We start from the raw sequence: 27991 nt of genomic DNA on the forward strand, positions 1-27991 counted from the left end.
ATACCCCGCATAAAATAAACTTGCACCGTCGTTTGACTAGCTGTGATTTATTACACATAAATATATGGATTCACATAAATGTTGAGCCTTAGATTATAGCAGAGTCCGAAGATACCGAAGCCAAGCGTTTGATCTTAATTGGTACTGAGCTTGGTGTGTAGTGTGCAAGTCTCGGGTTAGTTTCTCTCTATAGCTGGTGCCGAAATAAATATTGCTTATGTCTAGGTAAGAATACAATAAGATAAATAGAACAGAAGTTTTCCAGGCCCTAAATGCAATGCGACAACAGAATCTATAGCTGATGGTGTCCTGATGATTGCAAAGTGCCCGTATCCCCGCCAGCTCCACATCTGGTTCCAATTATTTTCTCATAATCAAGACCTAATTGTTAGTGTGCGTGTAGTAGAGAACCGTATTGCCTGGTAGCTGCCAGTGGGAGGCCTTCAGCTCGATGAGTTGGAGGAGAGTGCGCCGAATGGAAGCCGCAGATTCGCCGGCATTCAAAAAGGCATCGCGAACCAGACCCATGAGCAACTCCAGTTGCTGTGGCAGCTGCTGTTCCATGTCCTGGCCAATACAAGTCAGTACATAGAACAGGCACTCAATCTGAAAGTTAAGATTACAATAATAAGTATGTATATTAAATATTTATCCAACCGTTTCATCTCAAACTTACCTCTGAGAGTGATCTAATGGGTGGACGCACGCAATCCTCGCAGCATTTAGACAGCAGACTAAGCAGCACCAGCGGTGGAGGAGTCCCCTCGTGGTGGGTGCGTAGTTGGAGCTGCCGACGTTTGAGCTGGCAAAACATCTCCGTGAGGAAAGCCATGAAGGCGGTAAATCGAACCCGTGATGGCGACTTCATGCCCTGGATGGCAAACAGCAGCTGGGTACGGGATAAACGATTCTATAAGATTAAGTGAGCTTGGAAATTTATGCTGAATCGTCCTACCTTTTCACGCTCCTGGTACCACTGACGGCATGTGTTGAGCAGCGCCTCGAGGAACGTTTCCTTCTGCTCCCGGGCGATGATGTTCAGACACAGCCGTGATATTGGCAGGGCAAAGCGGCGACTCTCCACCGCACGTTTAATGAACTGCGATGTCAGTTCCATGAGACAACGAGAGTTCAGCTTATTGGGATCTTCCAGGGCCGTGTCAATAAGCGCCTGGATCTCTGGGGTAAACTGTCCAATGTCGGCCACCTCGTTGCCCAAACCAAGTCCCAATCCGGCCATTCCCCGAGTTAGGGCATCCGCTGACGACAGCGATTTGGAGCGTTGCAGTGCATTTCCATTCATGTACGGATCTACTCCATTAATGTTCGCCTGGTAAGGCTGAGCATAGTTGTTGTTTTGCTGACCAAACTGATTATGGGAAGCCACTTTGTGACCTCGGGGCTCAGGTGCAAACTTTACACGATTGGTTGTCTGCAATTTAAGAGTTCATTAATTAAGTTATTGCTTTTATGCTATATATTATATTTAAATTGGAGCTCACGTGTAGTATATTTCCACTTGAGGGTGAGTTCATGAGCGGCAGCTGACCGCTGAGGGCACCGGTATTGACTGGATACGTCACCAGGATCGAGCGATGGTTGGTCTTCAAGCCCGGCATGTTGCCGAGAGAGAGTCCGGCCTGGCGGCGATTCACGTTTCCGTACTGGCCCACAACCGGTGCAACTGCGACGCCTGGTCCATTGGTGGGCGGGAAGATCAGCGACGAACTGGAAGAATGTTGTAGACTGTAGTTTAGCTCTGCAAGGAGACGGGAAGAGGGGTAAACAATGGCATTAAAAGACTTTGCATTACCGATTGCTGAGTGCCTCGGCCGGTGCCCCGGAGCTGGTTGTCATTGTGAACTCCTGGGCATTGACGTTCAGCTTGTTGGCGACACCACCGATAGCACCATTCGAACCATCACCACCGACACCACCGGCTGGAGCGGCCAGCTCTCCGCGCACATCTGAGACAGAGTCAAGTGGAAATTTTGGGTGGGGATGAGGGTCGGTGTACCCGAGAGTGTATGTGATGATGTGGGGGTAGGACAACATTGTGTGGAGGGACGGAATATACAGGGTATGAGACAGAGATATGAAAAGAATCAAAAGAAAAATGTGGTCTCAGTAAGTAAGAATCGGAACTGATAAGCTTGCAGCAAAAAATAGAGCATCTTAAGCTGGGCTGGCTGAGAGTGTATAACTAAGATGGGATTAAACTTGAGTTTTTCCTATTGGTATTTAGTTACTTGCCACATACACTAGCATATTGAGAAATATGTTGAAATAATCTTTATACAATATCCTTTTAATAAATATTGATATTTTCGTATGTTTATTGTAATGGTAATGTAGCACCTTTTAGGTTTAAATTCATATACACTGGATGTGTATTAAAAACCGTCACACTATAGTTATTTATTATATTAAATTGACTTCTATAACTTCTATAGCACCGAGCACCCCGCCAAGCACCAAAGCGCATAAGAGAATTTATACCGAATGACTAAAACAACTCACTGGGAGGTCTGTAGATATCCATGGCTGGTTTGCCTCTCATCTGTCCCGATTGATTGCCAGGTACGTTGAAAGCCAGACTTCGGCGTTTGTTGATATTCTGAAACCACAAACATTTATATAAATATGGCTACTTGTTGACATCGATATGGCATACCCACCTGTTGATTCGAGGTGCGCACAAAGCTGCGTTCGCGTGAGATAACGCCGGGCTGAAATTCCGGTGACTTGCGCACCTTCCGCGGATCATTCTGTTGGCCATTCAGGCTGGCCTGTGCCAGTTCCACTTTTTCGGCCATCCTGCGATTTTCGAGTACTGCTTCTGCTCTATTTGGGTAAACTTAATTGAAGATGAAAGCCTAATCTTTGGTAGATTATCCTCCGGTTAATCGGTTCACAACTGGGATTCCGTCGAATAAACGTCTAAATGTGTGGCTTCAGTATTTGAGTAAATTTGTACATATCACAATAGTTGGTTTCCTTTCCTCCTTTGTCGAGTTGAGTTCTCTTCTTAATACGATGTGAGGGCTATCTTCCCCTTTTGCAGATTCAGATTGCTGGGTCTGAAATCCAATTAAAATTATTCGCGACAATCCGAAGCCCTATGCCCGAGCCAAACCCGTAACATGTTCACCTACTCATATATCAAGTAAAGATACACAAAAACTGTTTACCCCAGATGCGAGAGGCAGGCGCAAACTACTTGATCTCTTCGAGCAACCGGCTTTATGGCCGAGCGTAGGAGTTGCATCTGGTTTGGGGCCTCTGCCTAGAGCACTTCGTCTCCGAACATGACATCAGCCCCCGAGTAATTCTTATTCTGCGGCCCACAAGGAGTCCGGAGTGAGTCTCCGCGAAAGATACTTATGTACATCATTGTACAGTCAGACCTCCAAGAGTGTGCACTGCCACCTTGAAATCTTATTGCAAAATGTTGATTGAATAAATAACTCATCTTATTTAAATTAGCCTCTACACCTACTGGGGACTCATATCAATAAAACTATGAACTTGCGGTTATAAACGAACCTTAAGTTGCTTAGGGAATTCTACATAGGCTAGTTGCCCTGTTAGTGACTACTATCATAGCAATGTGAACTTGCCGCGTTAATTGCTCGACAGTCCATTTCCAGATTGGCAAACAGAATGCTCGGAATAAGCTGGGCTGGTATTATGAATCAGCGGCGGATGGACGAATACTCACCTTTTAGTGCAAAAATGTTTCTTCCAAATTGTTTCGCTGCTGCTGCTTGAGCTTTTGTTTATCTCTGTGTATAGAGTATATAGATGGGTTTGTTGCGTTGTGCGTTGTTGCTATTCGTCGATTCGATTGTTGCTTGGTGCCGCAGCTTAGTTGTTCGTATAAAGATATTTATCTACTTTGTAGATACGCTCTTTCGTGTCTCGTTTAATCATGCTTGGCATGCGCCAAGTCAAGCCGTAAACAGTGTCAGAAATAATTAATATTTCGAAGCGTCCCTCCACGCCCAATAGATAGTTATGGATTGCGGGCTTCCAGACACAGATACAGATACAGATGCAGATACAGCGGCAAATGCAAAGGCACAGATACGCATACGCACTCACACAAGTGCACGGCGATCACAATTGATTGTAGTGCCTATTGTTGTTGCTCTTGCTGTGGCTGCTGTGCGGGTGCGAGCGAGAGGGCGAGATGAGTGATATGAGCGGGTGGCTCGTTAAGTATACGCACCGTTGGTATCGTCTATTTTTGGTTTGTCGCTTTGTGCTGCTTGTTCTCGGCTCGTTGTCTGCTCGTCAATTATTACGATTCCGTTTTGGTTTTTTTGTTTTTTTTTCGCGTTGTTGTGTTCGTTCGTTGGTTTTTCTTGTGTGATTTTTTCTTCTCATTTAATGCAGATCGCTCGCTGTATATGTATACACTTATATAGTTATTGTTCGGATTACTCACACGTACACATACGATCGGTCACTACACGCATACCAGAGCGGCCAAAATGAGGGGGATTATTAATTGTTATTTATATGTTCCTATACTACTGTTCATGTTTAGCCTGCACGCGCTGTTTGTTTTCACCCGACTTGTGCGCCGTATTCTTTGGCAATTGCCAAAAACTGCTCACATGTGCCGCCGCATCTATATTTATAGTATATGACAGCGCTGCGAGTGATGACTGTATCGCAGCACTATGTAGATACATCTATAAACCTATATGCAGTTGGCGCTGCTTCCGTTTCCGCTGGTCAAAAACAATAATATCAGCGGGCTGGCAGCAAGGCAAAAAAGAAAAACAAAACGACTATTTCATATTATTGGCCCGATTTATTTAGCGTTCTAGTCGCCGCCGCGGCAATATGATTTCCGCTCGCAAACAGTTTGTCTATTTTTAAATAGAATTCAAGAAAGTATTCGGGTAGGAAACGTATGTACTTATGCATGAATCACATAATCCCGATTCGTAAGAGCAAAATATAAAGGATCGGGATATAATTGAATTTAAACACATTTAACTATGGAACTATGGGGGTTTTGGTGTTACTTTAGGTTTCCATGGGTTCGTTGCTGTCGATCGAGACACTATATCTGCGGGGTATATCTATTTATCGATGTACGCCGTATTATGTAGGCATGTATGTATGTATATTCGCACGTATGTATGTATGGATGTGAGTAACGCTGCTGGCTGCTACACTGGGCGCAGGCTTTAACTTAAAAATTAAATCATCGGCGCGAGCGATCAGTTGAAGACTAAAGACTTGATGAATCGCCGCGCCAGCCGAAAGCTCTTCAAAACAGTTGGGCTCTCTGGAAAGCGTTTCTCCGAGTCTCTTTGCACCACACAACCGAAAGAATCTCGTGGGAAAATGCGAGAGCGATCCGTTGAGGGTTGTCGAGCTGCTCGAACAGCGGCAGCAAATAGAAATAAATGCACATGATGATCGCATTCGTACACAAATGTTCTTTATCCTTATAACAAGAGTTTCAATTCGATACATAAACGCTTACAGAAAGGAAAACTATTCAAGATGACAAATCAATAAAACAAGAATATAAACTTGTCTTGGCCATGGTTTATCGTGGAAATGTTGTTGTTACTAGTGAAGAACAGTTGTCGTCGTGATGGTGAAAAATTGCTAACTCGATTTATGATCCACTTTATGCTAACCTTACGCCAGATCTCACGTTCCTTGCATACAAGTTTAAAATATATAAATACAATATTAATCGGTATAAAATTATTCAAAAGATGTTAACACGATTTGACAGCGGTAGGACGAAAAGACCAAGTTGATCTAATGCTGGCGCAGAATAAATATAGAGGTGGGGACAAGAACGAGAATGACGACAACGAGGATGCCTATTTGGCGGGCGAGGCGATTGAGTTGTTTAGTGAATTGTTTAGCTGCTCCTCCTGATTCTTATCCAAACCAAGGGCTGTGGTTAACAGCTTGACCACACATCGCTGCTCGTGCACCTCGCCCTTCTCGTTGGAAGTAATGTCCTTTTCTAGTTTTAGCTTCTCTTCGGCGGCCATCAGGATGCCCTCCTCGATGGTACTCTCGGAAATGAGACGGTAAATGGTCACCGGACGCTGCTGTCCCATGCGGTGACACCGATCCTCGGCCTGTTTATCGTTGTACGGGTTGAAGTCGATATCGTGGATGACACAGGTGTCGGCAGCCGTCAAGTTGATGCCAACGCCACCGGCTTTGGTGGAGAGTAGGAACACAAATATGTTATCGTCCCCATTGAAGTCGGTGATCAAGTCCTGGCGGACATTTACGGCGGTCGAACCGTCCAGGCGACAGAAACCAAACTTTCGTACTCGCAGATACTCCTCCACAATGTCCAGCATCATGGTGAACTGGCTGAAAAGCAACACACGGTGTCCTTCTTCCTTTAGTTTTGGAAGCAACGTATCCAGGTACCGAAATTTTCCAGAATCGCAGATCAAATTATCGGGTATTTTCACGTCGTAAAACTCCTGAAAGACACAGAAATTTAGCCATTCGCTTCGGGATACTTTTCTGATAGTCGCTCACATGCTTGTTCATCATCTGATAGACCTGAAAGTCAGACATAACGGCTAGCTCTTCAAATATGTATTGCTCGTTGGTCTTTTTGAAAGAACTGGCATTTGCCAGGCGCTTAGAGAAACCACGCAGATTAGCGTCGGTGAAATAATGACGCATCAGCAACGGATGGTTTGCAATGCGGCGCATCTCCATCATGATCGCTATGCCGGCCCTTTCGCTGCTGCACACCTCGCCCTTGTTGTTGGAATAATAATCGACCAGCTCGTGGTAGTAATGTTTTTGCTGACTGCTCATCGGCACTTTTTCCTAAAAATAAATACCGATTAATAGGTTGTATAATATTGATTTTTGCCTGGCGTAATTACCACCAGGCTTAGCTTCTTGGGCAGGTTCTTGAGGACATCTTTCTTAAGGCGTCTGAGCACAAATGGCTTCATGATGCGCTTTGCTCTCTGAATTTGTGTTTCCTGGAACTGTGACACCTCCTCCTGATCTCCATCGCTTTTTCCCTTCTGCAAAGCATATGAGATTATATCTTGTTTTATTTTAAAAATTGTTAGTTCTCACCTTAACAAACAACGACTTAATGTCCTCGATGCTCTTGGCGAAAAATTTGGGCATCACGAAGCAGAGCAGAGAGATTAGCTCCAGCAGATTGTTCTGCAGCGGAGTTCCAGTGAGCAGGATTCGCATCCTAGCATTTATGGTTATAAGGTTAGCATAGCGTTGCGTGGTCATGTTCTTCAGCATATGGGCTTCATCAAAAATGACGTAGTCCAACTTGCAAACCCGGAACATTTTCCTCTCCTCCGGCGTGGATCCAACAATGTGATAACTGTCAAAAATATACAAGACATTATAGCTTAGATTCTTTTATGCATTTATGGTTAGTTACGTGGTCAGAAGAACGTCAAAGCCAGTAAATCCATCCTTGGCAAATCGCCCTCGCATTCTCCTCCGCTCGTCCTGCGAGCCATGGTACTTCTCCACCACCAGTTCGGGACACCAGCGGCTTATCTCCGCTTCCCAATTGTCCAGCGTGGACGAGGGAACGACAATTAAATGTGCAGCTTGGCTGAGACCATTCTCCTTAAGATATGCCAGAAATGCAATCACCTGTATTGTCTTGCCCAGACCCATTTCATCGGCCAAAATGCCATTCATTTCTTGTTTGTGCATTACGGTGAGCCAGTTAAGGCCAATTATCTGATAATCAGCCAACTGTAGACTGCAAGAGGAAGGAAAATAGAAACTAGTATGAGGCAGTTGACTGGTTATGGCTTACCCGCTGCTAAGAAGCTTAGGCTGCTCTACAATTCCAGCACCATTGGAAATCGCCTTCTCCAGACGCGACACCATATTGTTGCATTTGCTTAGAATGGTGGCCACCGTGTTCTGCTTGTTAATTAGCTCTTGAGCGTAGTTCAGAAGATCACCCGACATCCTGATGCTCTCCAGCTTTTTGCGCAAATCAGCCCAATCACTGAATGGTCGCACATCAATGATGGCTAATGCCTTCTTCTCGGACAGCGTTTTAACAGACTGCAGTTCAATTAGCGAAGCATCATTCATAAACTGGAATACTTTTTTGCGTTGCCCTGTCATCTTGGTGGACATCTCGCTATCGCTGTCATCGCTGTCGTACACCTGGTCCTTGGACTGCTTCACATCATCATCGTCCGAGTGATCGTTATCCGAGAAGTTGCCTTGTGAAGTTCCACTGGTCCCATTTGAGCTGGGCTTTAGCTTGGGCTTTCCCAGTGGCCCATTCTGGCTCTTGGGCTTGCAGTTCTCCCGTAGGTAGCGCACGGATGCAGCAACATCCCAATTGGTGCGGGAAAGGGACTCCTGGATGGCCTACGGAACAAAATATGTTTTAAATTGGTATTATTTAAAATCAAAATTTAGGCAAAATAACGCATTTAGGAAATAGTAATTTGAAGTTATTATAGAAACTACAGATTTCGAAATTGTATTTTTAGTTCGAAAATAATTAACTTGGGACAAACCATAGTAGGAACAGTCACACTCGAGATTTTAGCTGTTCCCACCCCCGTCAGCGACACCCCTGGCTAACGACAGCTGTTCGCAACGCCGGGCCCGAACCGAATCGCCATGTTCCCCGAACACAGATGCAGAGACGCGCGTTTCCCCGCGAATCCCCCTAATTTACCTTGCTGGGATTTCGGTCAGGGAAACCTACCATTGTGTCGAAGTGGGGCGAAATCTTGGCGGCCGCCATGTAGCGCTCCTCCTTTTCCTTGACGGTCAGCTCCAGTTTGGTCTTCTTGGGCGTCTGGGAGTCGTTGCCATCGCTGTCACTGTCGGCCATCACCTGGATGCGCTTCTTGCCGGGCACACGCTCTGAAATCAAGCAGTTAGTCACCATGCCGTACCACTCGGAATTCGAGCTTAGCAAGTACCAGTTTTCGCAGGACCAGCGACGGCAGAGGAAGCACTCTTGTTGATGCGGAACTGACGCAGGTCGCTGAGGCTCGACTTGGCGGGCGAGGACGCGGAGGCCGACGCGGATGTGGCCACTGGGCTGTCCGACATCGTGGGACAAGGCGAAACGCTTCCTGGCAGTCTGTCAGTCCTTATTCACGAATTTTGTTTGCAACTCCTACAATCTTGAGGTGGTATTTGTGAATATTCGCATGCTAGTGCGGCCGTTTGATTATCCCGATAAAACCTATTTCTATTTCGCCAACGGAATGCGGTCACACTGTGCCGCTCATTTAAACATTAGCTACAAGATTATTATTACTTATTTTTCAATTATATTTATCGAATTATGACGCAGATGTATTTGCTTAAATGGGAATATCTAACAAGCTTATTTTGTTTATATAGAGTATAATGTGCTCAACTTAACAATTTAATTTTTTTTATATAAATTATAATACTGTCAACTTATCCATGATCTCTAAACTTTAAATTTTATTAAAAAAAAAATAACTTTACACCAAAAATACCGATCTGGCTGGCATAAATAAAGGAGTTGCCAGATGTTATCGATTTACCGCAAGCCGGGCAATCGGCCGACTATCGAAACATTGCGACGCGTTGCAACCCTTGCTTTTTTTCGCTTGCTCTTGTAGGTTAATTGAAAACATTTTTATTGCAAATAAACCGCTTGCCGAGCCGAGGGCGAACCGAGAAACTGGCAAACATGGCTGGCGGCAACACCCCGCGTGTGATCCAGGTGACCAACATAGCGCCGCAGGCCACCAAGGACCAGATGCAGACGCTGTTCGGAAACATCGGCAAGATTGAGGAAATCCGCCTGTATCCGACAATCCGTGATGTCTCCTGTCCGGTGCAGTCGCGCATCTGCTATGTGAAATATACGGACACGACCAGTGTGCCGGTGGCCCAACACCTGACCAACACGGTGTTCATCGATCGCGCTCTGATCGTCATCCCCGTCCTGGCCATTCCTGAGGAGTACCGGGCGCTGGAGATGCTCAAGAATGGCACCATTGTGCCGGGGCTCCAGAAGCCAGACTCCAAGCTACCGCCCGAAGTCATTAATCGCATCGAGGGACAGCTGCCGCAGCAGGTGATCAAGACATACGACCCCAAGTTGGTGGAGTTCAATCTGCCGGAGTACCCGGCCCTACCTTCGTTCTACGATGCGCGCAAAATCGAGGAGATCCGGCGCACCATTATCGTGTGCGACGTTAAGAACGAGTGGCGCCTAGACGATCTAATGGACTGCTTCCAACGCGCCGGGGAGGTAAAGTACGCCCGATGGGCCGAGAAGGATAACAAGACGTACTGCATGATCGAGTTCTGCGAACAGACCAGCATTATTCACGCTCTGCGCATGCAGGGCCAGGAGTTCAAGGGTGGCCATCTGAGCGTCTACCACTCCACGTACTCCATAACCAAGCCGGAGGCCAAATCGAATGAGGCGGCGCAGGCTGAGATTGAGGAGGCCATGACCATTGTGAAGGAGGCGCAGAGTATGATCTCAGCGGCCATTGACCCGGTGATTGGAATGCTCGCCAAGGACAAGCGCCGCAGGTCAAGATCACGGTCCCGTTCCCGTGAACGTCGCACCAGTCGCTCCCGCTCGCATCGTTCCACATCGAGGCGCCGTTCCAGGCGTTCCGGCTCCAGGGAGCGACGCAGTGTATCCCGTTCACGCCGCTCTCGCTCGCGTGGCAAGCACTCGTCCCGTTCTCGCAGCAAGCGCTCAAGGTCCCGACACCGTCGCAGCTCGTCGCGTTCCCGGAGATCACGGTCCCGAGGCGGCAAGCACTCTCGCTCCTCAAGGTCGCGTGGCAAGCGCTCCAGGTCTCGCCATCGCCGCAGCACCTCACGCTCCCGTAGCTCCCGTTCCCACGGCACCGGAGGAGGAGGCAGTGGTAACGGCAAGCGTTCCCGATCCCGCGAGCGCAGCAAGAAGTCACACCGCAGCGAGAAGCGCTCCTCTCGTTCTCCCCGATCTAGAAGCAAGCGCAGCTCTCCCTCGCCACCGCCAGCGACCAGCAGTAAGTCTCGCTCCAGTCACAGCAAGGACCCGGTCATCGCATCCTCCAAGTCATCCAGGCGGCGCGACCGCTCGCGTACTCCCGAAACTCGCAAGCTCAAATCCATCTCTGAGGACACTGAAGTTAAGAGCTCACGCTCCAGCGCCGATTCGAAGTCACGCAAATCGGTTAGCGTCGAGAAGTCGGACAACATGGACATCTCCAACTCGCCCTAGACATAGAGAGATTGCATACTATTTTATAATAAATACAGAACTTAAGCAACCCCGTCTCCAGTACAACCCGACACCCATTGTCCTCAATGAGATTTCAATTTCACTCAACTCTGTCCTAGTTTCCAAGCATAAAGTATAATTAAAACTGAAGCATTTTCATTTTTAGTGTATGCTGCGTGAAGATCTTTTAATTAGCTTTGCTAAGTACGGAGACTATAACAATCTTATTGTCAGGCATGAAAAATGGGTACAAATTCAAGTTTTATTAATAAATAACTTTCTAATGATATGCTCTTTAGAACCCAAAGACGGGCTTCATAACTTTGTATGCTCAACATTTTGTAAAGAGTAATACCCAAGATACTATAAGCGCACATTAACATTAAAGTCTTGTATTTCAAAACTGGAGAGATTGATTTTCATTAAATATCGAAATTCAACGATGGTGACTAATGGTAAGGAACGATCTGCGGGTGTTTTCGCTCAGTGTATTATACAGCTGTAATCGGTGGGCTTGTCTCACTTTGTTTGCCAGAGAGCCGGGAAGAGCTTTTCGAGCTTTCATCCAATAATATGTCGGCGAAGGCGGCGAGTCGCGACCAGAAGTGGAAAGTTATTGCAGTGCGATAGTCGCTTTTACTTGTATTGAGTTATTTGTTGTTTGATTTAAGAGTGAAGCACTTACAAAATGTCTGCCGCAACCAAAGGTAACTATGTGCATCCTTTAGGATATCCCTATGCTTTAGCAGTCCAGATAAGAGGTGATCTCGCCTAAGAGATCTGTACTTTGGACCCGTTGGTGTCTTATCTGATGCTATCCCCCCCGCGCGTCCAGCCGGTTGCACTTTGGACCTGTTGAATCGAAAACAAAAACCCGAGTTCGTTAGTGCTAAATTTGTGCTATCACTCTGCCTACGCACATTATATATATGTTCTACATATGTTCGTATGTGTCTTCCCCTTTATAAGGTATCTATATTGTGGCTGCCAAGCGTACGGCCTTCGGAACCTTTGGTGGATCCTTGAAGGGCATCAACCAGACCCAGTTGCAGACCACCGCCGCCAAGGCTGCTCTGGATGCTGCCGGTCTTAAGGGTGAGCAGGTGGACACCGTCATCGTGGGAAATGTGATTGCGGTAAGTTGGATTCAAGATGAAAGATCCTTTGGCAGAAAAACCATAGGCGTCAGAATAAAACAAAAATGGGTTGTTAATAAACTAAAAAAAAATATGTAAATGTGATGAAATACTTGAATATCTGGTTATGTAAATAAAACTACTTGATATTAAATGGTTCATTGTTGTTTAATGGTAGCTCATGAGGTTAAGAAAACCAAATTACAAGCATAAAAATAACTCTCTTCCACCTCGCAGTCCTCCTCCACGGATGGTATCTATGTGCCCCGTCATGTGGGTCTCAACTGCGGTGTGCCCATCGAGAAGCCCGCCCTTGGAATCAACCGGCTTTGCGGTTCCGGCTTTCAGTCGATCGTCAACGGAGCCCAGGACATCCTGGTCGGTGGTGCCAAGGTGGCTCTCACCGGCGGTGTGGAGAACATGTCCCAGAGCCCATTCATTGCCCGTAACGTCAGGTTCGGAACCACCTTGGGTGCCAACTACAATCTGGAGGATGCTCTGTGGGCTGGCCTTACCGATACCTACTGCAAGCTGCCCATGGCTCTGACCGCTGAGAATCTCGCCGATCAGTACAAGATTAGCAGGGAGCGTGTGGATGAGTTCTCTTTGCTCTCACAGAAGAACTGGGAGAAGGGCCAGAAGGAGGGAGCGTTCAACGCCGAGATCACACCCATCAAACTTAAGGTCAAGGGAAAGGAAGTGGACTTTGTGGTGGACGAGCATCCTCGTCCCAAGACCACCATTGAGGGCCTGAACAAGTTGCCTTCGCTGTTCAAGAAGAACGGCGTTGTGACGGCCGGAACAGCATCCGGAATCTGTGATGGAGCCTCCGCTGTGATTGTGGCCTCGGAGGAGGCGCTTAAGGAGTACAACCTGAAGCCCCTGGCCCGCCTTGTGGCCTTCTCCTTTGTCGGAGTCAAGCCTGAGATCATGGGCATTGGCCCAGTACCCGCCATTCAGAATGTCCTCAAGGTTTCCGGCAAGAAACTGGAGGATATTGATCTGTTTGAGATCAACGAAGCCTTTGCTGCCCAGACATTGGCCTGCACCGATGCCCTGAAACTGGATCCCTCCAAGCTGAATGTGAATGGTGGCGCCATTGCCTTGGGCCATCCTCTGGGAGCCAGTGGCTCTCGCATCACTGGTCATCTGGTGCATGAGTTGCAGTAAGTTTCTGAAACCCTTTGCTACCAGTCATAAACTGATATATATTTAACTTTTTTCCAGGCGCAAGAAGCTGAAGTACGGCATTGGATCCGCCTGTATTGGTGGTGGTCAGGGAATCGCCCTTCTCCTTGAGGCTGTTTAATCCTACAGCACACTGTAATAGCTGCCCTGCATTTACACTTAAATTAGTGGTGAAAATTCCGTTTTAAAACTACCCCGATAGCAATAAAAAAATTATTTTAACTTTACAATTTATTAAATCATCAGCGAATGGAAGTTGATCAGCTTTCTACAAGAAAGACAAGTTGGTGTTTATACTATAAAATTTCTATGCTCGCACTGCTGGAAACGCCAATAGGACGGGGGTTGGCGGATGAAGGACCAGCCCGCTGTACCAGGAAATCTCTTGAAGGGCCTTACATTACGAGTACATGAACATGGGATGACATGGCGGCACTTTCGCTCAGTTCGTCTGGGTGCTGGTGGAAAAGAGCGCCAGGGCGCCGCTGGCGATTCCCACGGAAAAGATGTAGTTGATAAACGGCGTCGAGTTCTTCAGGATGAAGAAGCTGATGAAAATAATAACGGCCAGGTAGATGGCGTTGTTGTAGAAGATGGAGAAGGTGGTGGCCTCGTAGTCGGCCACCTCGTTCTTCTTCCACAGGATGCGCTCGTCCTTTTCCTTGCGGGTGACCTTCTTGTCATCGCCCACCTGACGGTTGACCTCGCGGGTCACCGCCTCCTCCCGTCTTCCGGCGATCTTGTGCTTCAGCTGGAACTTGATGTTCTTGTAGGCGGTGGCCATCAGATAAGTGCTAGCGGCCGTCACCAGGACGAACAGAATGGAGCTGGGCCACAGGTCCATGTTGTGGATGCGCCAGAAGAGCCCTGCAAGGAGCACCCCCCATTCATTCACAAAGTGTCCCAAAACATACAACGTGTCACTTTACTCACAGATTGGAACGGCCGACACGATAAAGGCATTGCCGTAGAAGAGCGCCGACGACTTGGTGCTCACGTTGCGGCTGAAATCCTGCAGCAGCAGCTCCTCTTCCTTGGTGAAGCCAGAGGACTGCACTTTCTGTTGTTTGCCGGATCCCATTTTCGGTTGGATTTTCGTAGAGAAAGTAGCGAAGAGTGCGGTAAAGTGTACACGAATGCAAACGCAAGTCGGCTCGGACGAATTGTGACGTGTAAACGTCAAAAACCAGGGTTGCAAGCTGCAGTGCGGCTGTCAGTGACAGTCGATTGGTGATGACAGCGCTGTCGCCTATCGATATTTACGTGCAGTTCAGGGCTTGTGGCGGTTTAAGGTATTAATTTGAATTTTTTATGACGATAGGACCAAAATAAGAATTTGTATATTAAAATAATAATGTTAAAAGGCTGCGTAATTACTACATTTAATCGTAATATCATTACTTTTTGTTATTTTGCGCAAACCAACAGTATTTATTACGATTGAAAATGGAATTCATTAATTCGTTTCCATACGCTGTTGAATGTATTAGTAAAAATAAGTTGATAAGTTGTATGTCGCTAAACAGTACCTTACTAATTATCTGTACAATTGAAAGAGTATCAACCATTCGTGGTCAGATGATGGCTTAATACGATCCCCCATCTACGCCACTGACTTCTCACTCGACTATCGATAGCGCAACAGGTTCTTCGGCAGCTGAGTTTAATTGTTAAAACTGCACCGCTTAATAATATTCATAGGTAAATAAAGAAACTGAATAAGTTTTGAAAGTTTATTTCGTTGTACTTAAAATTAATCCGGATTTAAATTAGAGCTGGGCAAGGAGATTAGGCACATATAAAATTAGAAACCGGCATCCGTCCAAAGGTCACTCTCAGTTGTTTACGTCTTTCGTGCTTTCCAGATCAAAATGATGCGATCGAAAGTCCTGAGCTTGGTGGCCCGTGCTGCCTCCAACCGTATGATGTCCACTGCCACCAAGTTGACCACCGTGGAGGTCAACGACAAGACCGGCATCGCCACCCTCACAATGAATCGGCCACCCGTAAATGGTCTCAACTTGGAACTGCTGCAGGACCTAAAGAGCTCCATTGATGAAGTCGAGGGCAATAAAAGTCGCGGACTCATATTGACTTCGGTAGAAAAGATAATAAATAACTGAACTATAATATATTAAGTACATATTTTACCCGTAGTCTAGCTCTACAATATTCTCAGCTGGTTTGGATATTCTGGAGATGTACAAGCCGGATAAGGACAGGATTCGCGCTTTCTGGACGCAATTGCAGGAGACTTGGCTGGCCCTTTACGGCAGCAGTGTTCCCACAGCGGCTGCCATCAATGTGAGTTTATTGGAAGTGTCTAGGAATCATTCAGTGAAAGCGTTTCTTCTTACTAATAGGGACACTCCCCCGCTGGTGGATGCTTGCTAGCCACTTCCTGCGAGTATCGGGTCATGGTGCCAAACTTTACCATTGGCCTAAACGAAACACAACTGGGTATTGTTGCGCCCAAGTGGTTCATGGCCTCTTTCCTGAGCGTCTTGCCACAACGAGAGGCCGAACGCGCCCTCAACCAGGGTCGCATGTTCACCACGGAAGAGGCCCTGAAGGTGGGCCTCATCGATGAGACTGCCAACAGCAAGGAGGAGGCGATTGAAAAGTGCGTCGCCTTCATTGGCACCTTTGCCAAGGTCAATCCACTGGCCAGGTCACTTACCAAGCAGCAATTCCGAGCTGCCGATCTACAGCAACTGCAGAACGAACGACAGCAAGATCTTGAGAAATTCCTGTTCTTTGTCAACCAGCCAGCGGTACAGAAGGGTCTGGGCATTTATCTCGAGGGTCTGAAGAAGAAGGCCAAGAAGCAATAAACCAATGATTTTACACATTTTTTGTATAGTAATAAAGTTGTTTGAATCCAATGTATCACGAATTCGTCTAACATATGTTTTTTTATTCCACAAATAGCAATTGATTGGTTTTTATTTATTTAAACTGATTTAAAATGATTAAATTAGTAAAAGGTTTTTCCATCGATAAGAATCTTTTAATAAACTGTTCCCACACGCTTAGATATATTGTCATGACTATCCGCGCCCTGTTTGTATAATTAATAAAACCTGCATTGGTTTTATTTAAATCACCTTGAAGCTTTTAATTTCGTGAATATACATTTAAGTTAATATTCTGTTCGAAAAGGAATTTAAAGTTGATTGTATTCGATAATTAAAAGGCGGTCGATAACAGTTGGCTGGAAAATTTCCATCGAAGATCAGTTGCAGCTTACCAGCTGTGTAGATAAGAATTTAAAAAGCTGTTGGTGAAATTATCCGAGAGGTAGTGCATAAGTTTATAGAAATATTTTGTAGAATTGCATATCAAAGGGAATATATGTTAGATATGAATATAAAAAAAATTACTCCCTTTGCAGGTTAAAAGTAAAGACCTGAACAAAGGTCATCCTGCATACTTATCAAAAAGAAGATGCTGCACTCAAATCTCTTAAGATTGGTGGCCCGTGGGTCTTCAAGTAGATTAATGTCCACCGCCACCAAGTTGACCACCGTGGAGGTCAACGATGAGACCGGAATCGCCACCCTAACCATGAACCGGCCTCCAGTGAATAGCCAAAATGTCCAATTGTTGTTGGACCTGCAGGCTTCCATCAGCGAAATCGAGAACAACAAAAGCCGCGGTCTCATTTTAACCTCTGTGAGTTCGATCATTTATATATGTAACTATGCCAATAATACCTCGATTCCTTTAGGCACACTCCAATGTGTTTTCAGCTGGCCTGGACATCTTCGAAATGTATAACACGGACGTGGAGCGACTCCGGACCGTGTGGACTGAATTGCAAAATGTGTGGATTGCCCTCTATGGAACCAGTTTGCCCACAGCAGCAGCCATCAATGTAGGTATCTTATCTTTTAGAATTATGTAATTAAATGTACTATTTCATAAACTCTCAGGGCCACGCCCCCGCTGGCGGTTGCCTTCTGGCCACTGCCTGCGAGTATCGAGTGATGCGGCCCAACTTCTTAATTGGATTAAACGAAGCCCAACTGGGGATCATTGCACCCAAGTGGCTGATGTCCGGATTCACTAATGTGCTGCCCAAGCGGGTGGCGGAGCGAGCTCTCACCCAAGGTCGCATGTTTACCACACAGGAGGCTTTTGAAGCTGGCCTGGTCGATGAGATCGCTAGCTCCAAGGAAGAGGCCGTGGAGAAGTGTGCTGCTTTCATCGGCAGCTTTGCTAAGGTCAATCCTTTGGCCCGTGGACTGACCAAGCTCCAATTCCGTGCCGACAACATTAAGGAGTTTGAGAAGATACGCGAAAAAGATGTTGCTGACTTTGCAGCTCTGGCCTCCAGTCCAGAAGTACAGAAGGTTATGGGGACTTATCTTGAAAACCTGAAGAACAAGGGCAAGAAGTAATAAACCAGACAGAAAGTGGTTTTTATTTTGCAAAACCTAACTTTGAAATCCGTATTGTTGATCTTTCTACGTGCATTTAAACTGAAACTATTGAAATTTCTAAGTCGTTTCGTCCAGTCATTTAATTTGGTAAATAAAAAATTTGTTTATATGTAAACCTGAAAATAAATTTGATTTAAAGATGTTGTTTTTATTAAATATGAGGAGGATAGAGGGAGGCAATTGAATTCCTCTTTCTTAATTATATAGTGACAACTAGTATAGTTTTGAAATACAGTCTTGAAAGGAAATCTCAAAATTTTTCGGTGAACACTTTGTGATCTCGATTTGCTGCTGCCGTGTAAACTTCGCCTGGAAATGCTCAACAGCTGATCGTTTCGGCTTGAGTGTTTGTTTTAGTTATTTGGTTTGCAACTCGACTTTATATATGATAAACAGGTTAATTTGTTTAAATTCCTGCCTGTCGCTCAGTGCGTGATTGCTGCTCCAGATCCAAAGTCGTCCAAGTAATGTTGCGTAACAGACTAATAGATGGAGTCAGGCGAATCCAACCCATTCTTAGCGGGGGGCAATCTCTGCGATCCCTTAGCAGTGGGGCGACCTCAAAGCTGACCACCATAGAGGTGGACGATAGGAGTGGGATCGCCACTCTGTCCATGAACCTGCCGCCGGTGAACACTCTGACCATGGAGCTGATGCACGACCTCATCGATTCCATCAATCAGATCGAGAGCAACAAGAGCCGCGGTCTCATCCTGACATCAGTGGGTTTGGCATACCCAAAGCACCCATTTTCCAATCCTATTTATATGTAAATCTGTGTAATTTACAGAGCAATGACAAGGTCTTCTCCGCTGGCCTCGATCTCAAGGAGCTGCTGAACCCGGAAGTGGAGCGATTGCGGTTATTCTGGACTCGGTTCCAGGATTTGTGGCTGGCCCTCCATCTCTGTGGCCTTCCCACAGCGGCGGCCATCAATGTATTTTTAACTATTCTTATATTATAACGTCACTAAACTGTAACCAACATTTCAGGGACACTCTCCTGCCGCTGGCTGTGTCCTAGCCACCGCCTGTGAGTACCGCGTCATGTTGCCTAATCTCTTCATCGGTATACATGCCACCCGGTTCAGCTTCGTCATCTCGAAGTGGATGATGAACTCGTACCAGAGCGTCTTACCCCGCAAAATTGTCGAGCGGGCGCTGAATCAAGGTAAGCTCTTTTCCACCCAGGAGGCCTTGGATGTGGGCCTCGTGGACGAGATCGCGTGTAGCAAGGAGGAAGCGCTCTCCAAGTGTGCAGCCTTCATAGCCACCTTTGACAAGGCCAATCCCATGGCCAGGTGCCTAACCAAGCGAATGTGTCGGGAGCCAGATGTGCGGGAGCTGCTTCAGGATCGAGCAGGGGATCTGAAGGAGTGCGTCGACTATGTCACTGCTCCGCATTTCCAAGAGGGACTCTGCGCACACTTGGAGGGTCTCAAAAAGAAAAAGTAGCGTCCTGTTGTAGGAATGTGATCAAATTGCATTTATTGTATATGTATGTAAATTTGTATTAAATTAATCCGAAGGGGCTTCCTGGTGCAATTCACCTGGCAGATTGGCCAAAGCCTCTGTCATCATTTCCATAAAAGAGTTGATCTCTAGAATCTTGGCGCGATGGCGATCTACCTCTTTGCTGCAAGGATATAGTATGGGTTTAGCTCACCATATAAATATAGAGAGAACGTACTTGTTAAGACTCATGATCATGTCATCTATAAACTGCCTGCTGCGTTGAGCCAGCCGATCCTCACGTTCATCCACTCGCGATGTGTGTGACGTCCTCATGCCCTCCACCAGCTGGAGGACCGCTTCGCGATCATCCACACACTGCATTAGCTCTTCGGGAATGGCATTCAGTTCGTTGCGCATCAGCTTGGTGGAAAGAAACTGGTTTACAATGTCGGTCATGTTGTCGGCAAAGTGGCTGCAAAGATCGCGCAGCTGCTGGAAGGTCACCTGGGCCTGCTCCACGAAGTTGGCCATAAGATCGGAGATCTTGCGGTTAAAGTTATGGGTAGAATCCTGGCATGGAAAATATTTATATTTAGTTGCCTTAAACTAACATACTCAATTCACCTCAACCGCCTCGTGCAAGTGGAGCTCCTGAGCCATCAGACTCTCCCACATCTCGTTCAGGGCGTCCTCAAAGTGGGCCGTGAGGGTGTCCAGCTGGGCCTGCAACTCCTCCAGATCATCGTCCCGTTGATCCAGCTCTATCCACTTCAGGCGCATCTTGTCGAAGGTTCGCTCCTTGTACTGCAGAAACTCTTCGATTTGCTTTTGTCCTTGTGCCTGCAGCTCCTCCTGCCCCTCATGCAAGTTGGCATTGAAGTCGCGAATCTCCTCATCGCGCTCACCGAAGCGCTCCAAGCCCAGGCGGTAGATCTGCTGCGTGAGCTCGTACACATCCTTGGAATACTCCTCGCACAGCTCTTGAGCAGGTGCACCCACCAGCATCAGGATGCGCCCATTTCCATCGTCTCGCCACAGGGAATCGTACAGCTGCTGCCCATCCAGGTGCTCCACAAAACTGGAGGCCAGCCGATCCGCCTCGGCCATTTCACGAGCCTCCGTTTCCAGACCCTGAATCTCGCGCTCCTGCTTGTCCTCGATTTCGCGCAGCTCGCGACTGTGGATACATGAAAGTGAATCCCTATGTTCGGCGGACCCTTGGATCACTCACTAGAAACGTTTTTGGGCCTCCTCCCGCGTCTCCGCCTTAATGAAGACGTACTCGTAGTAATTCAACTGGGGCAGGATGGCAGTCACATAGAGGGACAATGGAAAATCCGGCTGCTTGGCTATGGGATTACCCTCCAAATTGAAAACTTTTAGGCTGCTCACAAAACGTAATCGTTCGATCTAGAAGAAAAAAAGCACTTTAATTTTAAACTTGTGCTTTGACACAATTTTCTAAAAGCCATTTTAAATGTAGTATTCGGAATTAGATATAGAAATAGGGACAGGATAAAAGCTTACGCCTTCGACCGTATCGATGAGATTGTTTCCAATGCTAAGGATAACCAGATTCTGCAAAGTATGTATGTTTTCGATTTTCCGGATGCGATTGCTGAACAGGGAGAGCTTTTCCAGGTTGACCAGTGCCTCCAGATTCTCTATCCGTGTGATGTAGTTAAAGCTGAGATTCAGATCCTTGAGGGCAGTTAGCATTTCGAGGTGCTCAATCACCTCGATTTTGTTGCAGTTCAGGCAGAGCTTTGTGAGATTCGGCATCATCCAGAGATGGTCGATCCTAAGGATGTCTGGGAAAGGGTTCTTGGGTTTATCTTACATTTTTCTTTGTTAACCCCTTACTCTTGAATTCCAATCGCATGGTGGTAATGCGATCATAGACCACTGGCTCCAGTTGGTGGAGTCTTCTCGCCTCGCCCTTTTGGCCCTCCTCCAAATAGGCGGTTTCGATCATCTGGCGATCTATGATGCCCGGCTCCGGGCAGTTGATCTCCTCCAGGAAGCCCCTCGGGGGCTCCTCCACCTCCTCCGCCTCCGCCTGCACCTCCTCCGCAGCACTTTCACCTGGCTGACTGCTGACCGGCTCGTCCATTGTCGCTGACTCTCGTGGAATATATCCCCAATCCGCGTGGTCACGAAAATTGGACTCGAGCGAGCCTGGTTGCCATGGGCAACCCATAAAACATGGCCCTGCCTAGTTACCTGCGTTCGTGTTCCACCCCAAAAAGGACTTCGGGATCTGCGGAACCGGAGACCCAGTCAACCGGCTCGGGGACCTTCGGCTCTCTTCAGGCTTTCTCTCGCGGATTCGGAGGGTGGTCTAGTTAGTCCTGCGGTTGCTTGGGCCGTTCCGTTGTTGTGGATATCGGGTCCGTCAGTTGTTAGTGCTTGCTTATTAAATAAACTTCTGTTCGCAGAGGATATCCGCATCGGGAGCAGCCATTAATCTCATTTAATTCGGACCAACACGTTATCTCTAGTGATTTCGGATTCAAATGCAATTACGCTTGAGGTACAAGTGATGGGACAACTCTTGCACTTGAGTCCTTTGGTGTGAATGGAGTGCAGTGGAGAGGAATCCTCTTTGTCAACCCCCCGTTCAATCGATAAAGTGACCCCGAACATTTAGCTTTGTTTATTTGCTTGTACGCTTTGGCGGTGCGAAAAGTCTCATAGTTGCTTATCGGATATAGTGGTGCATATAGTAATCGGCTAATCGGGCGGCGGATGTGCGTGCCTAGAGTTTAAGTGAGTCAAATGTGAGTGGTTCAAGGCTGTGACTCAGGATCCCAAGCAAAAGCCAGGTCGAAACGTGGCTCTAGTTGCCCCGAAACCCACCCACTTGGCACCCACCCGAAATCGCAAACCAAAACAATCCGTATACATATGTATATACACCTGAATGGGGATTCTGAAGGTGGTAACGCTACGTATGCCATGAATAAGTTATCGCCCAAGGAACTAAATTCGCCAAATGACCGCAAACCAATTACGACACATGACCATACCGACTTGAGCACTAAATCAAGTTAGCAGCTTGAAGAACTTAGTTTGTTGAAGACGTGGAACCTGGTTTATAAAAGTGGCAAGCCAAATCAATTGAATCCTAGTAGGATCCAAACATTGTTAACAAGCAACTCAGAAAAACACGTAACTTATGGATTTCTAGATCATTTGGGGAAGAAAGGAGACTAAAAAGCATTAAGGACTACTTTTTGGGTGTTACTTCGCTTTTATAAAAGAGTCTTAGCCCAAGGAAGTAACTTCCACCGTAGGCCGAAATAAAAGGTAACTCAATCTTCACTTTAAGAAACTCTTTTCTTTTGTGTACCTTACAAATTGCTATCCCTTATTTGAGTTTGGATTGACTTAGACATAAACCTCTACCATCTTCTTGGTTCCCAGTCCATTTCCTTTCCAACCAAATTGTCTCTACTTAACAAGGACTGCCCGTGTTCCTCTATTTCCTGCCACTGATGACCCTGATGGCTAATTCGTATTTGGGTTAAATAAATTTGGTCAAGTTCTTAGCCGGCCCCGTGATCGATATATTGATTTTAATTACCCTTGCTGCCCAAGCTAGGCATCCGAAAAATGGTGGCTCACGAAATGGCCAAGTTTGATTCGATTTGATGTTAAGTGCCAGTCATTTAATTCAACTGTGATTCCTCGAAGTCCACATCTGTGGGCGGAACTCATAAGTTATTGAAGACACCTTCTTAAGTCGCGTGTTGATGGTAGTTTACACTAACCTTTGCCTTTCCCGTATAGTTGCACCCGGAGAATGTGTGAAGTGCTGCCCCCCACTGCCTAAGCATGAACCGCTATATCACGCTGACCCAACTGGGAGATGGCACCTACGGCACCGTGGTCCTGGGCCAGCGCAAGGACACCGGCGAGAAGGTGGCCATCAAGCGTATGAAGCGCAAGTACTACTCCTGGGAGGAGGCCATGAATCTGCGCGAGGTTAAGGTATGCTCGTCCTCAACTCCTTGCCTTGGTGCATCTTGCGTAACTACTACTACCTTACTCTTGTCTCCTTAGTCCCTGAAGAAGTTGTCGCATCCGAACATTGTCAAGCTAAAGGAGGTGATACGGGAGAACGATACCCTGTACTTCGTGTTTGAGTACATGAAGGAAAACCTCTATCAGATGATAAAAGACAGAGATACTCATTTACCCGAACCGGAGCTCAAGAGTATTCTCTTCCAGGTGAGTTGGTTTCCAACTAAAACGAAAGAAATAACGATTATATGATGATAACAACTATATTTTGCTCAGGTCCTTACTGGTCTGGCCTTCATGCATCGTCATGGATTTTTCCACCGCGACCTCAAACCGGAGAACCTGCTCTGCTCCGGCCCAGATCTCATCAAGATAGCTGACTTCGGCCTGGCCAGGGAGATCCGATCAAGACCTCCGTTTACGGACTACGTATCGACGCGTTGGTACCGTGCACCGGAGGTACTGCTGCACTCCACCAACTACGGCAGCACCATCGATCTCTGGGCCATGGGCTGCATTATGGCCGAGCTCTACACCTTTCGTCCGCTCTTCCCCGGAAGCAGTGAGGTGGATCAGCTCTTCAAGATCTGCTCCGTGCTGGGCACTCCAGAGAAGGTAAAGCCTCTTTCCTATTTTCAGATTAGAGCATAATGGTTATTTTCGTTCCCAGGACGATTGGCCGGATGGATATCGCCTGGCGAGCATGATCCACTTCCGTTACCCGGACTGCATCAAAGTGCCACTGAGCAGCGTCGTCAGTCGCTGCAGCCAAAATGGATTGGATCTGCTGGAGGATATGCTGGCCTACGATCCCGACAAGCGTCCCAACGCGCAGCAGAGTCTGAAGTATCCATACTTTCACGCCCTCAAGCGGATATCGCCCACGGCGGCCACCAAGGCCAATGTACGGCTGAGCTCCAAGTATGGGGCCACCAATGGGCATCCGGTTCAGACGGTCTCCAACAATGTGCTTCCGGTGCAGGAGAAGCTGCAGGCGGTCACCGAGTTGCTGCACCAGACCAACAGCAACATGAATGGCCATTCGAATCTGGGCAAGAACAACAATCTGGCGGCCAAGAATGGCGGAGTGCCCAGAAAGTACCAACCGAAGTTGAGCTTCCTGACCGGCAGTGAGTTGGGTGCGGGTTCACATGCGGACACCTCCAGTCTGGGTGGAGCCACAGTGGACGGCGTGGCAGTGCCACAGCTCCAAAACGGAGGGGAGTCCATCAACGACATCTACCTGAACCGCAACATCTCACAGCTCTTCGGATTGCCAGCGGGCAATCCGCAGCACCACCAGCAGCAGGTGCACCACCCCAACGTCTCCTTCAGCACCACCACGTCCCGGAATGCAGGCGCCATCTATGTGAATGGCAGCCACCTCAGCTACGACACGGCCAACATGAATGCCAAGAACAATGCCAAGTTTGTGGTGGGCGCTTCCAATGGCGGCTACTACGTGCCCGTGGCCAGGCCATCTCTCCTTGGTACCGATGCCAAGGTCTACAACGTGTTCTCCAAGGTCAGTGCCAGCCAGGCTCCACCGAGCCTCATTGTGCGTCAGCCGCAACTGCAGCCGGAGATGGCTCCTCCGCCCATGCGCCTCTCGGGAAGATCGCGAGCGGCGGCTCAGGACCCAAAGTTGGGTGCTCTCAAGTCTGACGATCTGGACCTGATACTGGGGTAAGTTTGGACCACAGAGTAGTTGGCACTCGCATCTTATTTTTAGAAAAGTTAATTTTGTTCATCAAGTTCAGAACGTTATTCATGTTTATAAAGGATCTTCTTTTTAAGATTCTATCTCCATGTTGTTAGAATATGCATTGATGTTTACACATTTTTCCAAAGTATCCTCGAACAATTGTTTGTCTCAATTTTAAAGTCACAATAATGCTGAAAATTATTGATGTTTATTGTTCAGGGGGGAATTAAACATTACAAAAGTTTTTTTTTACCTTTTTCGGTTTTTTGTTAAACTTATTTGAAGTTAAGAAATTTTCAAAGAATACATTCAGTAGTAGATGTTAGATATCTTTGAGTGTGCGCACTCCTGGCACCACAACATGTTCTGTTCCGGCACTGCACCCAGTTGATCCTGCGCCACTCCTCACCGTGTGTCTCTCCGTATCTTCCACGTGCAGTTCCAAGCTGAAAACCTCCGCCAAGCGACAGCGCAATGCCAAGGCCAACATCCTGCTGGAGGACCTGTTCGGACAGCTGTCCATGGACTCGGACAGCGATGGCAAGTATCCGCACACGGTGCCGCCCACGCAGCAGGCGAAGAGCGGGAAGACGTCGACCGGCGGTCGCGGACCCGCTGCTGGACCGCGGGAGCGGGATCTCTTCGGGGAGAGCTTCCTGCCCAGGCCGGGATTGCGGAAGAAGGCCACCCAGAGCAGCCTGGAGGTGAACAACGGCAGCCACGCGGACTCGCTGTAAGTGGGGGGCATGTCCTTGGACATACCCGCTGGCCTGCATGCCCTGTAATCATTGACCCGTGCTTCACTGCATCCTCATGATCATGATCCCAGCATCCTGTCTCTCTCTCTCTCTATCTCTCTCTACATTGTACTCTGTCTCTCTCCTCTCTCCCTATCTCTCTCGCGCTCTCTCTTGCTGTCTCTATCATCGTTTTGTGTGTGTTTTCGTTTGCTTGTCATTGAACATTGAACATTGAACACTTTGTGTGGGTGGCCCAAGTGATAACTCCTCCTCGTCCTCCCCCTCAATTGATGAAGAATGTCGCTTTTGGCCCATAAGGTAAAAAAAAACATTCGCCATTGAGCCGTAGCTGTAGATACGTATCCGTAGCCGTAGAGAGTCTTAGTGCACCATATCATATCCATATCATCATCGCACATAGGGGAAATATTTCTTGTTGGTTTCTAAACTCGCAGATACAATTTCCCCTCTTGTTGTCGAGTACTTTTGCTTTGCCTGTCTTTTAAAATAAGTAATGTATTTATAAGTAACAAGATTGTGTTTATATCTGCAACAAACAGACTTCTAACTAGCTCAGACACTGGTTTTTTAACATATTTCTAGTTTCAATTAAATCTAGTTACTTTGGAACTGAGAAAACCCAATAATACTCATAGCATATGTTACCTTTCAGAGCTCCAATCGCCCAAAAGGAAAAGCACGCTGTGGCGTCCAGTTTCCCCTGGGATGAGTCCAACAAGACGGAGGACGAGAAGCTTACGGCTTGGATGGTGGCCGAGAATGGTAACTTGATTTTGGGTACTCACCAGCAAGCGTAGAAGTCGAGAGCACTCCAAAATAAGTAGTTACTTAGCGATCACCAAATAGTAGCTTTCCAATGGTAGTGCTTAATTGGAAAACACATCTAGAGAGTTATGGATGTGTAATTTGAAATACCAACATATCCTTTTGCCAGGATCGCTGCTGGAGAACAAATTCTGAGAAGATCGACTTGCAAGATGCCGTTGTACCTGAAACAGAATGGAACTACTTTAAGTGCCTGTTGATCTGCGTAATCCCGAACTGAACCCAAATCCATATCACCAACATCGAATCGGCGTAACGAGTTAGTCTAGTTTCGATATAATGTTATTGCTGTGATACAACTAAGCTAAACTATTGTGTAAAGTAGCCTACGATCTTGAGTCTCGCGTGTAAGTTGTACTTTAAGCTACTACTATACGATAATATAATCCGAGTGAGTTTTGAAGCGATTGCTAACGTTGGTGGCAAGTGCAGGGATTTGGTTTCATTTCCCTCATGGGCGATGCATATGGGTTGCATAAGGCATGGGATTCGAGCGGGGTATTCGATTTCAGCTCCCATAAGTTGGCCACTGCGACAATGGGCCAAGATGCGTCTTATAAAAGGGGTCTGAGCCAAGCACTTAGTCATCAGTCGAGTGCACTCCATCGCTCCAGTTACAACTTCAACTTGTTCGCCATGAATGTCCTGGTAAGTCAGGACACTACACCATCTACCATTGTATACACCTTTCTCTATCTCTGGCTCAGCGTTCCAGCATTGCCATCTGCCTGATCCTGAGCGCCCTCGTCGCTGTTCAGGCCGGGATCCTCGCCAGTCATCCAGATGAGCTGATCGCCAGTCCTGCCCAGTATGAGTTCCACTACTCCGTGCACGACAGCCACACCGGCGACGTAAAGGATCAGTTCGAGCACCGACGTGGCGAGTACGTAACTGGCCGCTACTCCCTCGTGGATCCCGATGGACACCGACGCATTGTGGACTACACCGCCGATCCTCTGCTGGGCTTCAACGCTCAAGTTCGCAGGGAACCGCTTTCCCGCTATTGAAATGGGTAACCATCGGATGTGATAGAGAACCTACCCAGTTGACCGGATTCACGATTTGGCTACCTTTACTATAGGCAACAATGGAAAATGATACCTTTGTATTTTTAGAATAAATCTAAAGGCTGTTCAATTTATATTCAAGTTAATCATTCTTACAATGTGGGGCGATATAGGATTATTTATAAAAATGGTT

The 27991-nt window shown here is 47.1% G+C and overlaps 11 protein-coding genes and 1 long non-coding RNA gene across 17 annotated transcripts; 7 read left to right on the forward strand and 5 right to left on the reverse strand.

The window, feature by feature from the left end:
• Positions 1-28: 28 nt before the first annotated feature.
• LOC6527918 lies at positions 29-5272 on the reverse strand. Of its 2 annotated transcripts, XM_002088950.4 has the most exons (10): positions 5040-5272; positions 4232-4471; positions 3722-4165; positions 2679-3080; positions 2521-2617; positions 1814-1967; positions 1503-1728; positions 956-1432; positions 677-889; positions 29-606 (listed from the first exon to the last, which is right to left on the reverse strand). In XM_002088950.4, the coding sequence occupies exons 4-10, from the start codon at positions 2814-2816 to the stop codon at positions 382-384; spliced, it is 1530 nt and encodes a 509-aa protein (XP_002088986.1). In that variant the 5' UTR covers positions 2817-3080; positions 3722-4165; positions 4232-4471; positions 5040-5272; the 3' UTR covers positions 29-381. The 2 variants fall into 2 exon arrangements, with proteins under 2 accessions (XP_002088986.1, XP_039227370.1); XM_039371436.2 differs by lacking the exon at positions 1814-1967 and having other exon boundaries at positions 1503-1759; positions 5040-5268.
• A 167-nt stretch (positions 5273-5439) lies between these two features.
• Positions 5440-9213, reverse strand: LOC6527920 (SWI/SNF-related matrix-associated actin-dependent regulator of chromatin subfamily A containing DEAD/H box 1 homolog). Its single transcript, XM_002088952.4, has 8 exons — positions 8961-9213; positions 8741-8901; positions 7823-8394; positions 7433-7765; positions 7105-7372; positions 6903-7049; positions 6544-6843; positions 5440-6485 (listed from the first exon to the last, which is right to left on the reverse strand). The coding sequence occupies exons 1-8, from the start codon at positions 9091-9093 to the stop codon at positions 5859-5861; spliced, it is 2541 nt and encodes an 846-aa protein (XP_002088988.2). The 5' UTR covers positions 9094-9213; the 3' UTR covers positions 5440-5858.
• A 388-nt stretch (positions 9214-9601) lies between these two features.
• On the forward strand, positions 9602-11659 carry LOC6527921 (probable splicing factor, arginine/serine-rich 7). The gene has a single exon (XM_039371435.1). The coding sequence runs from the start codon at positions 9710-9712 to the stop codon at positions 11249-11251; it is 1542 nt and encodes a 513-aa protein (XP_039227369.1). The 5' UTR covers positions 9602-9709; the 3' UTR covers positions 11252-11659.
• Positions 11660-11810: 151 nt separating this feature from the next.
• Positions 11811-13853, forward strand: LOC6527922 (3-ketoacyl-CoA thiolase, mitochondrial). Its single transcript, XM_002088954.4, has 4 exons — positions 11811-11958; positions 12221-12387; positions 12625-13553; positions 13615-13853. The coding sequence occupies exons 1-4, from the start codon at positions 11940-11942 to the stop codon at positions 13694-13696; spliced, it is 1197 nt and encodes a 398-aa protein (XP_002088990.1). The 5' UTR covers positions 11811-11939; the 3' UTR covers positions 13697-13853.
• Positions 11905-12252, reverse strand: LOC122319514. The gene is made up of 2 exons (XR_006245120.1): positions 12172-12252; positions 11905-12103 (listed from the first exon to the last, which is right to left on the reverse strand). It is a non-coding gene; the product is annotated as an uncharacterized LOC122319514 (long non-coding RNA).
• LOC6527923 (translocon-associated protein subunit gamma) lies at positions 13792-14763 on the reverse strand. Its single transcript, XM_002088955.3, has 2 exons — positions 14509-14763; positions 13792-14442 (listed from the first exon to the last, which is right to left on the reverse strand). The coding sequence occupies exons 1-2, from the start codon at positions 14654-14656 to the stop codon at positions 14018-14020; spliced, it is 573 nt and encodes a 190-aa protein (XP_002088991.1). The 5' UTR covers positions 14657-14763; the 3' UTR covers positions 13792-14017.
• A 410-nt stretch (positions 14764-15173) lies between these two features.
• On the forward strand, positions 15174-16471 carry LOC6527924 (enoyl-CoA delta isomerase 1, mitochondrial). Its single transcript, XM_002088956.3, has 4 exons — positions 15174-15276; positions 15441-15674; positions 15733-15879; positions 15939-16471. The coding sequence occupies exons 2-4, from the start codon at positions 15447-15449 to the stop codon at positions 16407-16409; spliced, it is 846 nt and encodes a 281-aa protein (XP_002088992.1). The 5' UTR covers positions 15174-15276; positions 15441-15446; the 3' UTR covers positions 16410-16471.
• Positions 16472-16773: 302 nt separating this feature from the next.
• LOC6527925 (enoyl-CoA delta isomerase 1, mitochondrial) lies at positions 16774-18081 on the forward strand. The gene is made up of 4 exons (XM_002088957.4): positions 16774-16875; positions 16970-17250; positions 17306-17452; positions 17511-18081. The coding sequence occupies exons 2-4, from the start codon at positions 17023-17025 to the stop codon at positions 17976-17978; spliced, it is 843 nt and encodes a 280-aa protein (XP_002088993.1). The 5' UTR covers positions 16774-16875; positions 16970-17022; the 3' UTR covers positions 17979-18081.
• Positions 18082-18305: 224 nt separating this feature from the next.
• LOC6527926 (enoyl-CoA delta isomerase 1, mitochondrial) lies at positions 18306-19610 on the forward strand. Its single transcript, XM_002088958.4, has 3 exons — positions 18306-18742; positions 18811-18957; positions 19013-19610. The coding sequence occupies exons 1-3, from the start codon at positions 18488-18490 to the stop codon at positions 19472-19474; spliced, it is 864 nt and encodes a 287-aa protein (XP_002088994.1). The 5' UTR covers positions 18306-18487; the 3' UTR covers positions 19475-19610.
• On the reverse strand, positions 19477-21602 carry LOC6527927 (dynein regulatory complex subunit 3). The gene is made up of 6 exons (XM_002088959.3): positions 21338-21602; positions 21002-21285; positions 20706-20884; positions 20099-20651; positions 19710-20044; positions 19477-19655 (listed from the first exon to the last, which is right to left on the reverse strand). The coding sequence occupies exons 1-6, from the start codon at positions 21585-21587 to the stop codon at positions 19538-19540; spliced, it is 1719 nt and encodes a 572-aa protein (XP_002088995.1). The 5' UTR covers positions 21588-21602; the 3' UTR covers positions 19477-19537.
• Positions 21603-21677: 75 nt separating this feature from the next.
• LOC6527928 (probable serine/threonine-protein kinase DDB_G0268078) lies at positions 21678-27194 on the forward strand. 5 transcript variants are annotated; one of them, XM_039371432.1, is made up of 9 exons: positions 21678-22783; positions 23267-23467; positions 23540-23707; positions 23777-24115; positions 24171-25186; positions 25645-25938; positions 26204-26263; positions 26619-26728; positions 26901-27194. In XM_039371432.1, the coding sequence occupies exons 2-9, from the start codon at positions 23312-23314 to the stop codon at positions 26924-26926; spliced, it is 2169 nt and encodes a 722-aa protein (XP_039227366.1). In that variant the 5' UTR covers positions 21678-22783; positions 23267-23311; the 3' UTR covers positions 26927-27194. The 5 variants fall into 5 exon arrangements, with proteins under 5 accessions (XP_039227366.1, XP_039227363.1, XP_039227367.1 ...); XM_039371429.1 differs by having other exon boundaries at positions 26619-27194; XM_039371433.1 differs by lacking the exon at positions 26204-26263.
• A 17-nt stretch (positions 27195-27211) lies between these two features.
• Positions 27212-27932, forward strand: LOC6527929 (larval cuticle protein A2B). The gene is made up of 2 exons (XM_002088961.4): positions 27212-27439; positions 27499-27932. The coding sequence occupies exons 1-2, from the start codon at positions 27245-27247 to the stop codon at positions 27796-27798; spliced, it is 495 nt and encodes a 164-aa protein (XP_002088997.2). The 5' UTR covers positions 27212-27244; the 3' UTR covers positions 27799-27932.
• Positions 27933-27991: the final 59 nt, after the last annotated feature.

Source organism: Drosophila yakuba, chromosome 2L (genome assembly GCF_016746365.2).
Source record: "Drosophila yakuba strain Tai18E2 chromosome 2L, Prin_Dyak_Tai18E2_2.1, whole genome shotgun sequence".
In the NCBI taxonomy this organism is placed as follows: domain Eukaryota; kingdom Metazoa; phylum Arthropoda; class Insecta; order Diptera; family Drosophilidae; genus Drosophila; species Drosophila yakuba.

Coding starts and splice junctions, on each gene's coding strand:
- LOC6527918 (XM_002088950.4), bottom strand. CDS start 2,816: ATGGCCGAAAAAGTGGAACTGGCACAGGCCAGCCTGAATGGCCAACAG. Junction 1,968..2,520: donor GGATATCTACAGACCTCCCA/GTGAGTTGTTTT, acceptor ACTCTGTCTCAG/ATGTGCGCGGAGAGCTGGCC. Junction 1,433..1,502: donor CAAGTGGAAATATACTACAC/GTGAGCTCCAAT, acceptor CTTAAATTGCAG/ACAACCAATCGTGTAAAGTT.
- LOC6527920 (XM_002088952.4), bottom strand. CDS start 9,093: ATGTCGGACAGCCCAGTGGCCACATCCGCGTCGGCCTCCGCGTCCTCG. Junction 7,766..7,822: donor CCTAAGCTTCTTAGCAGCGG/GTAAGCCATAAC, acceptor TTCCTCTTGCAG/TCTACAGTTGGCTGATTATC. Junction 6,486..6,543: donor ATCAGATGATGAACAAGCAT/GTGAGCGACTAT, acceptor TGTGTCTTTCAG/GAGTTTTACGACGTGAAAAT.
- LOC6527921 (XM_039371435.1), top strand. CDS start 9,710: ATGGCTGGCGGCAACACCCCGCGTGTGATCCAGGTGACCAACATAGCG.
- LOC6527922 (XM_002088954.4), top strand. Junction 12,388..12,624: donor TCGTGGGAAATGTGATTGCG/GTAAGTTGGATT, acceptor TCCACCTCGCAG/TCCTCCTCCACGGATGGTAT. Junction 13,554..13,614: donor CATCTGGTGCATGAGTTGCA/GTAAGTTTCTGA, acceptor ACTTTTTTCCAG/GCGCAAGAAGCTGAAGTACG.
- LOC6527923 (XM_002088955.3), bottom strand. CDS start 14,656: ATGGGATCCGGCAAACAACAGAAAGTGCAGTCCTCTGGCTTCACCAAG. Junction 14,443..14,508: donor CGTGTCGGCCGTTCCAATCT/GTGAGTAAAGTG, acceptor TGCTCCTTGCAG/GGCTCTTCTGGCGCATCCAC.
- LOC6527924 (XM_002088956.3), top strand. CDS start 15,447: ATGATGCGATCGAAAGTCCTGAGCTTGGTGGCCCGTGCTGCCTCCAAC. Junction 15,675..15,732: donor GCGGACTCATATTGACTTCG/GTAGAAAAGATA, acceptor TTTTACCCGTAG/TCTAGCTCTACAATATTCTC. Junction 15,880..15,938: donor CCACAGCGGCTGCCATCAAT/GTGAGTTTATTG, acceptor TCTTACTAATAG/GGACACTCCCCCGCTGGTGG.
- LOC6527925 (XM_002088957.4), top strand. CDS start 17,023: ATGCTGCACTCAAATCTCTTAAGATTGGTGGCCCGTGGGTCTTCAAGT. Junction 17,251..17,305: donor GCGGTCTCATTTTAACCTCT/GTGAGTTCGATC, acceptor CGATTCCTTTAG/GCACACTCCAATGTGTTTTC. Junction 17,453..17,510: donor CCACAGCAGCAGCCATCAAT/GTAGGTATCTTA, acceptor ATAAACTCTCAG/GGCCACGCCCCCGCTGGCGG.
- LOC6527926 (XM_002088958.4), top strand. CDS start 18,488: ATGTTGCGTAACAGACTAATAGATGGAGTCAGGCGAATCCAACCCATT. Junction 18,743..18,810: donor GCGGTCTCATCCTGACATCA/GTGGGTTTGGCA, acceptor TGTAATTTACAG/AGCAATGACAAGGTCTTCTC. Junction 18,958..19,012: donor CCACAGCGGCGGCCATCAAT/GTATTTTTAACT, acceptor CCAACATTTCAG/GGACACTCTCCTGCCGCTGG.
- LOC6527927 (XM_002088959.3), bottom strand. CDS start 21,587: ATGGACGAGCCGGTCAGCAGTCAGCCAGGTGAAAGTGCTGCGGAGGAG. Junction 20,885..21,001: donor TCATCGATACGGTCGAAGGC/GTAAGCTTTTAT, acceptor TTTTTCTTCTAG/ATCGAACGATTACGTTTTGT. Junction 20,045..20,098: donor ACTTGCACGAGGCGGTTGAG/GTGAATTGAGTA, acceptor TTTCCATGCCAG/GATTCTACCCATAACTTTAA.
- LOC6527928 (XM_039371429.1), top strand. CDS start 23,312: ATGAACCGCTATATCACGCTGACCCAACTGGGAGATGGCACCTACGGC. Junction 23,708..23,776: donor TCAAGAGTATTCTCTTCCAG/GTGAGTTGGTTT, acceptor TATTTTGCTCAG/GTCCTTACTGGTCTGGCCTT. Junction 24,116..24,170: donor TGCTGGGCACTCCAGAGAAG/GTAAAGCCTCTT, acceptor TTTCGTTCCCAG/GACGATTGGCCGGATGGATA.
- LOC6527929 (XM_002088961.4), top strand. CDS start 27,245: ATGGGCGATGCATATGGGTTGCATAAGGCATGGGATTCGAGCGGGGTA. Junction 27,440..27,498: donor TGTTCGCCATGAATGTCCTG/GTAAGTCAGGAC, acceptor TCTCTGGCTCAG/CGTTCCAGCATTGCCATCTG.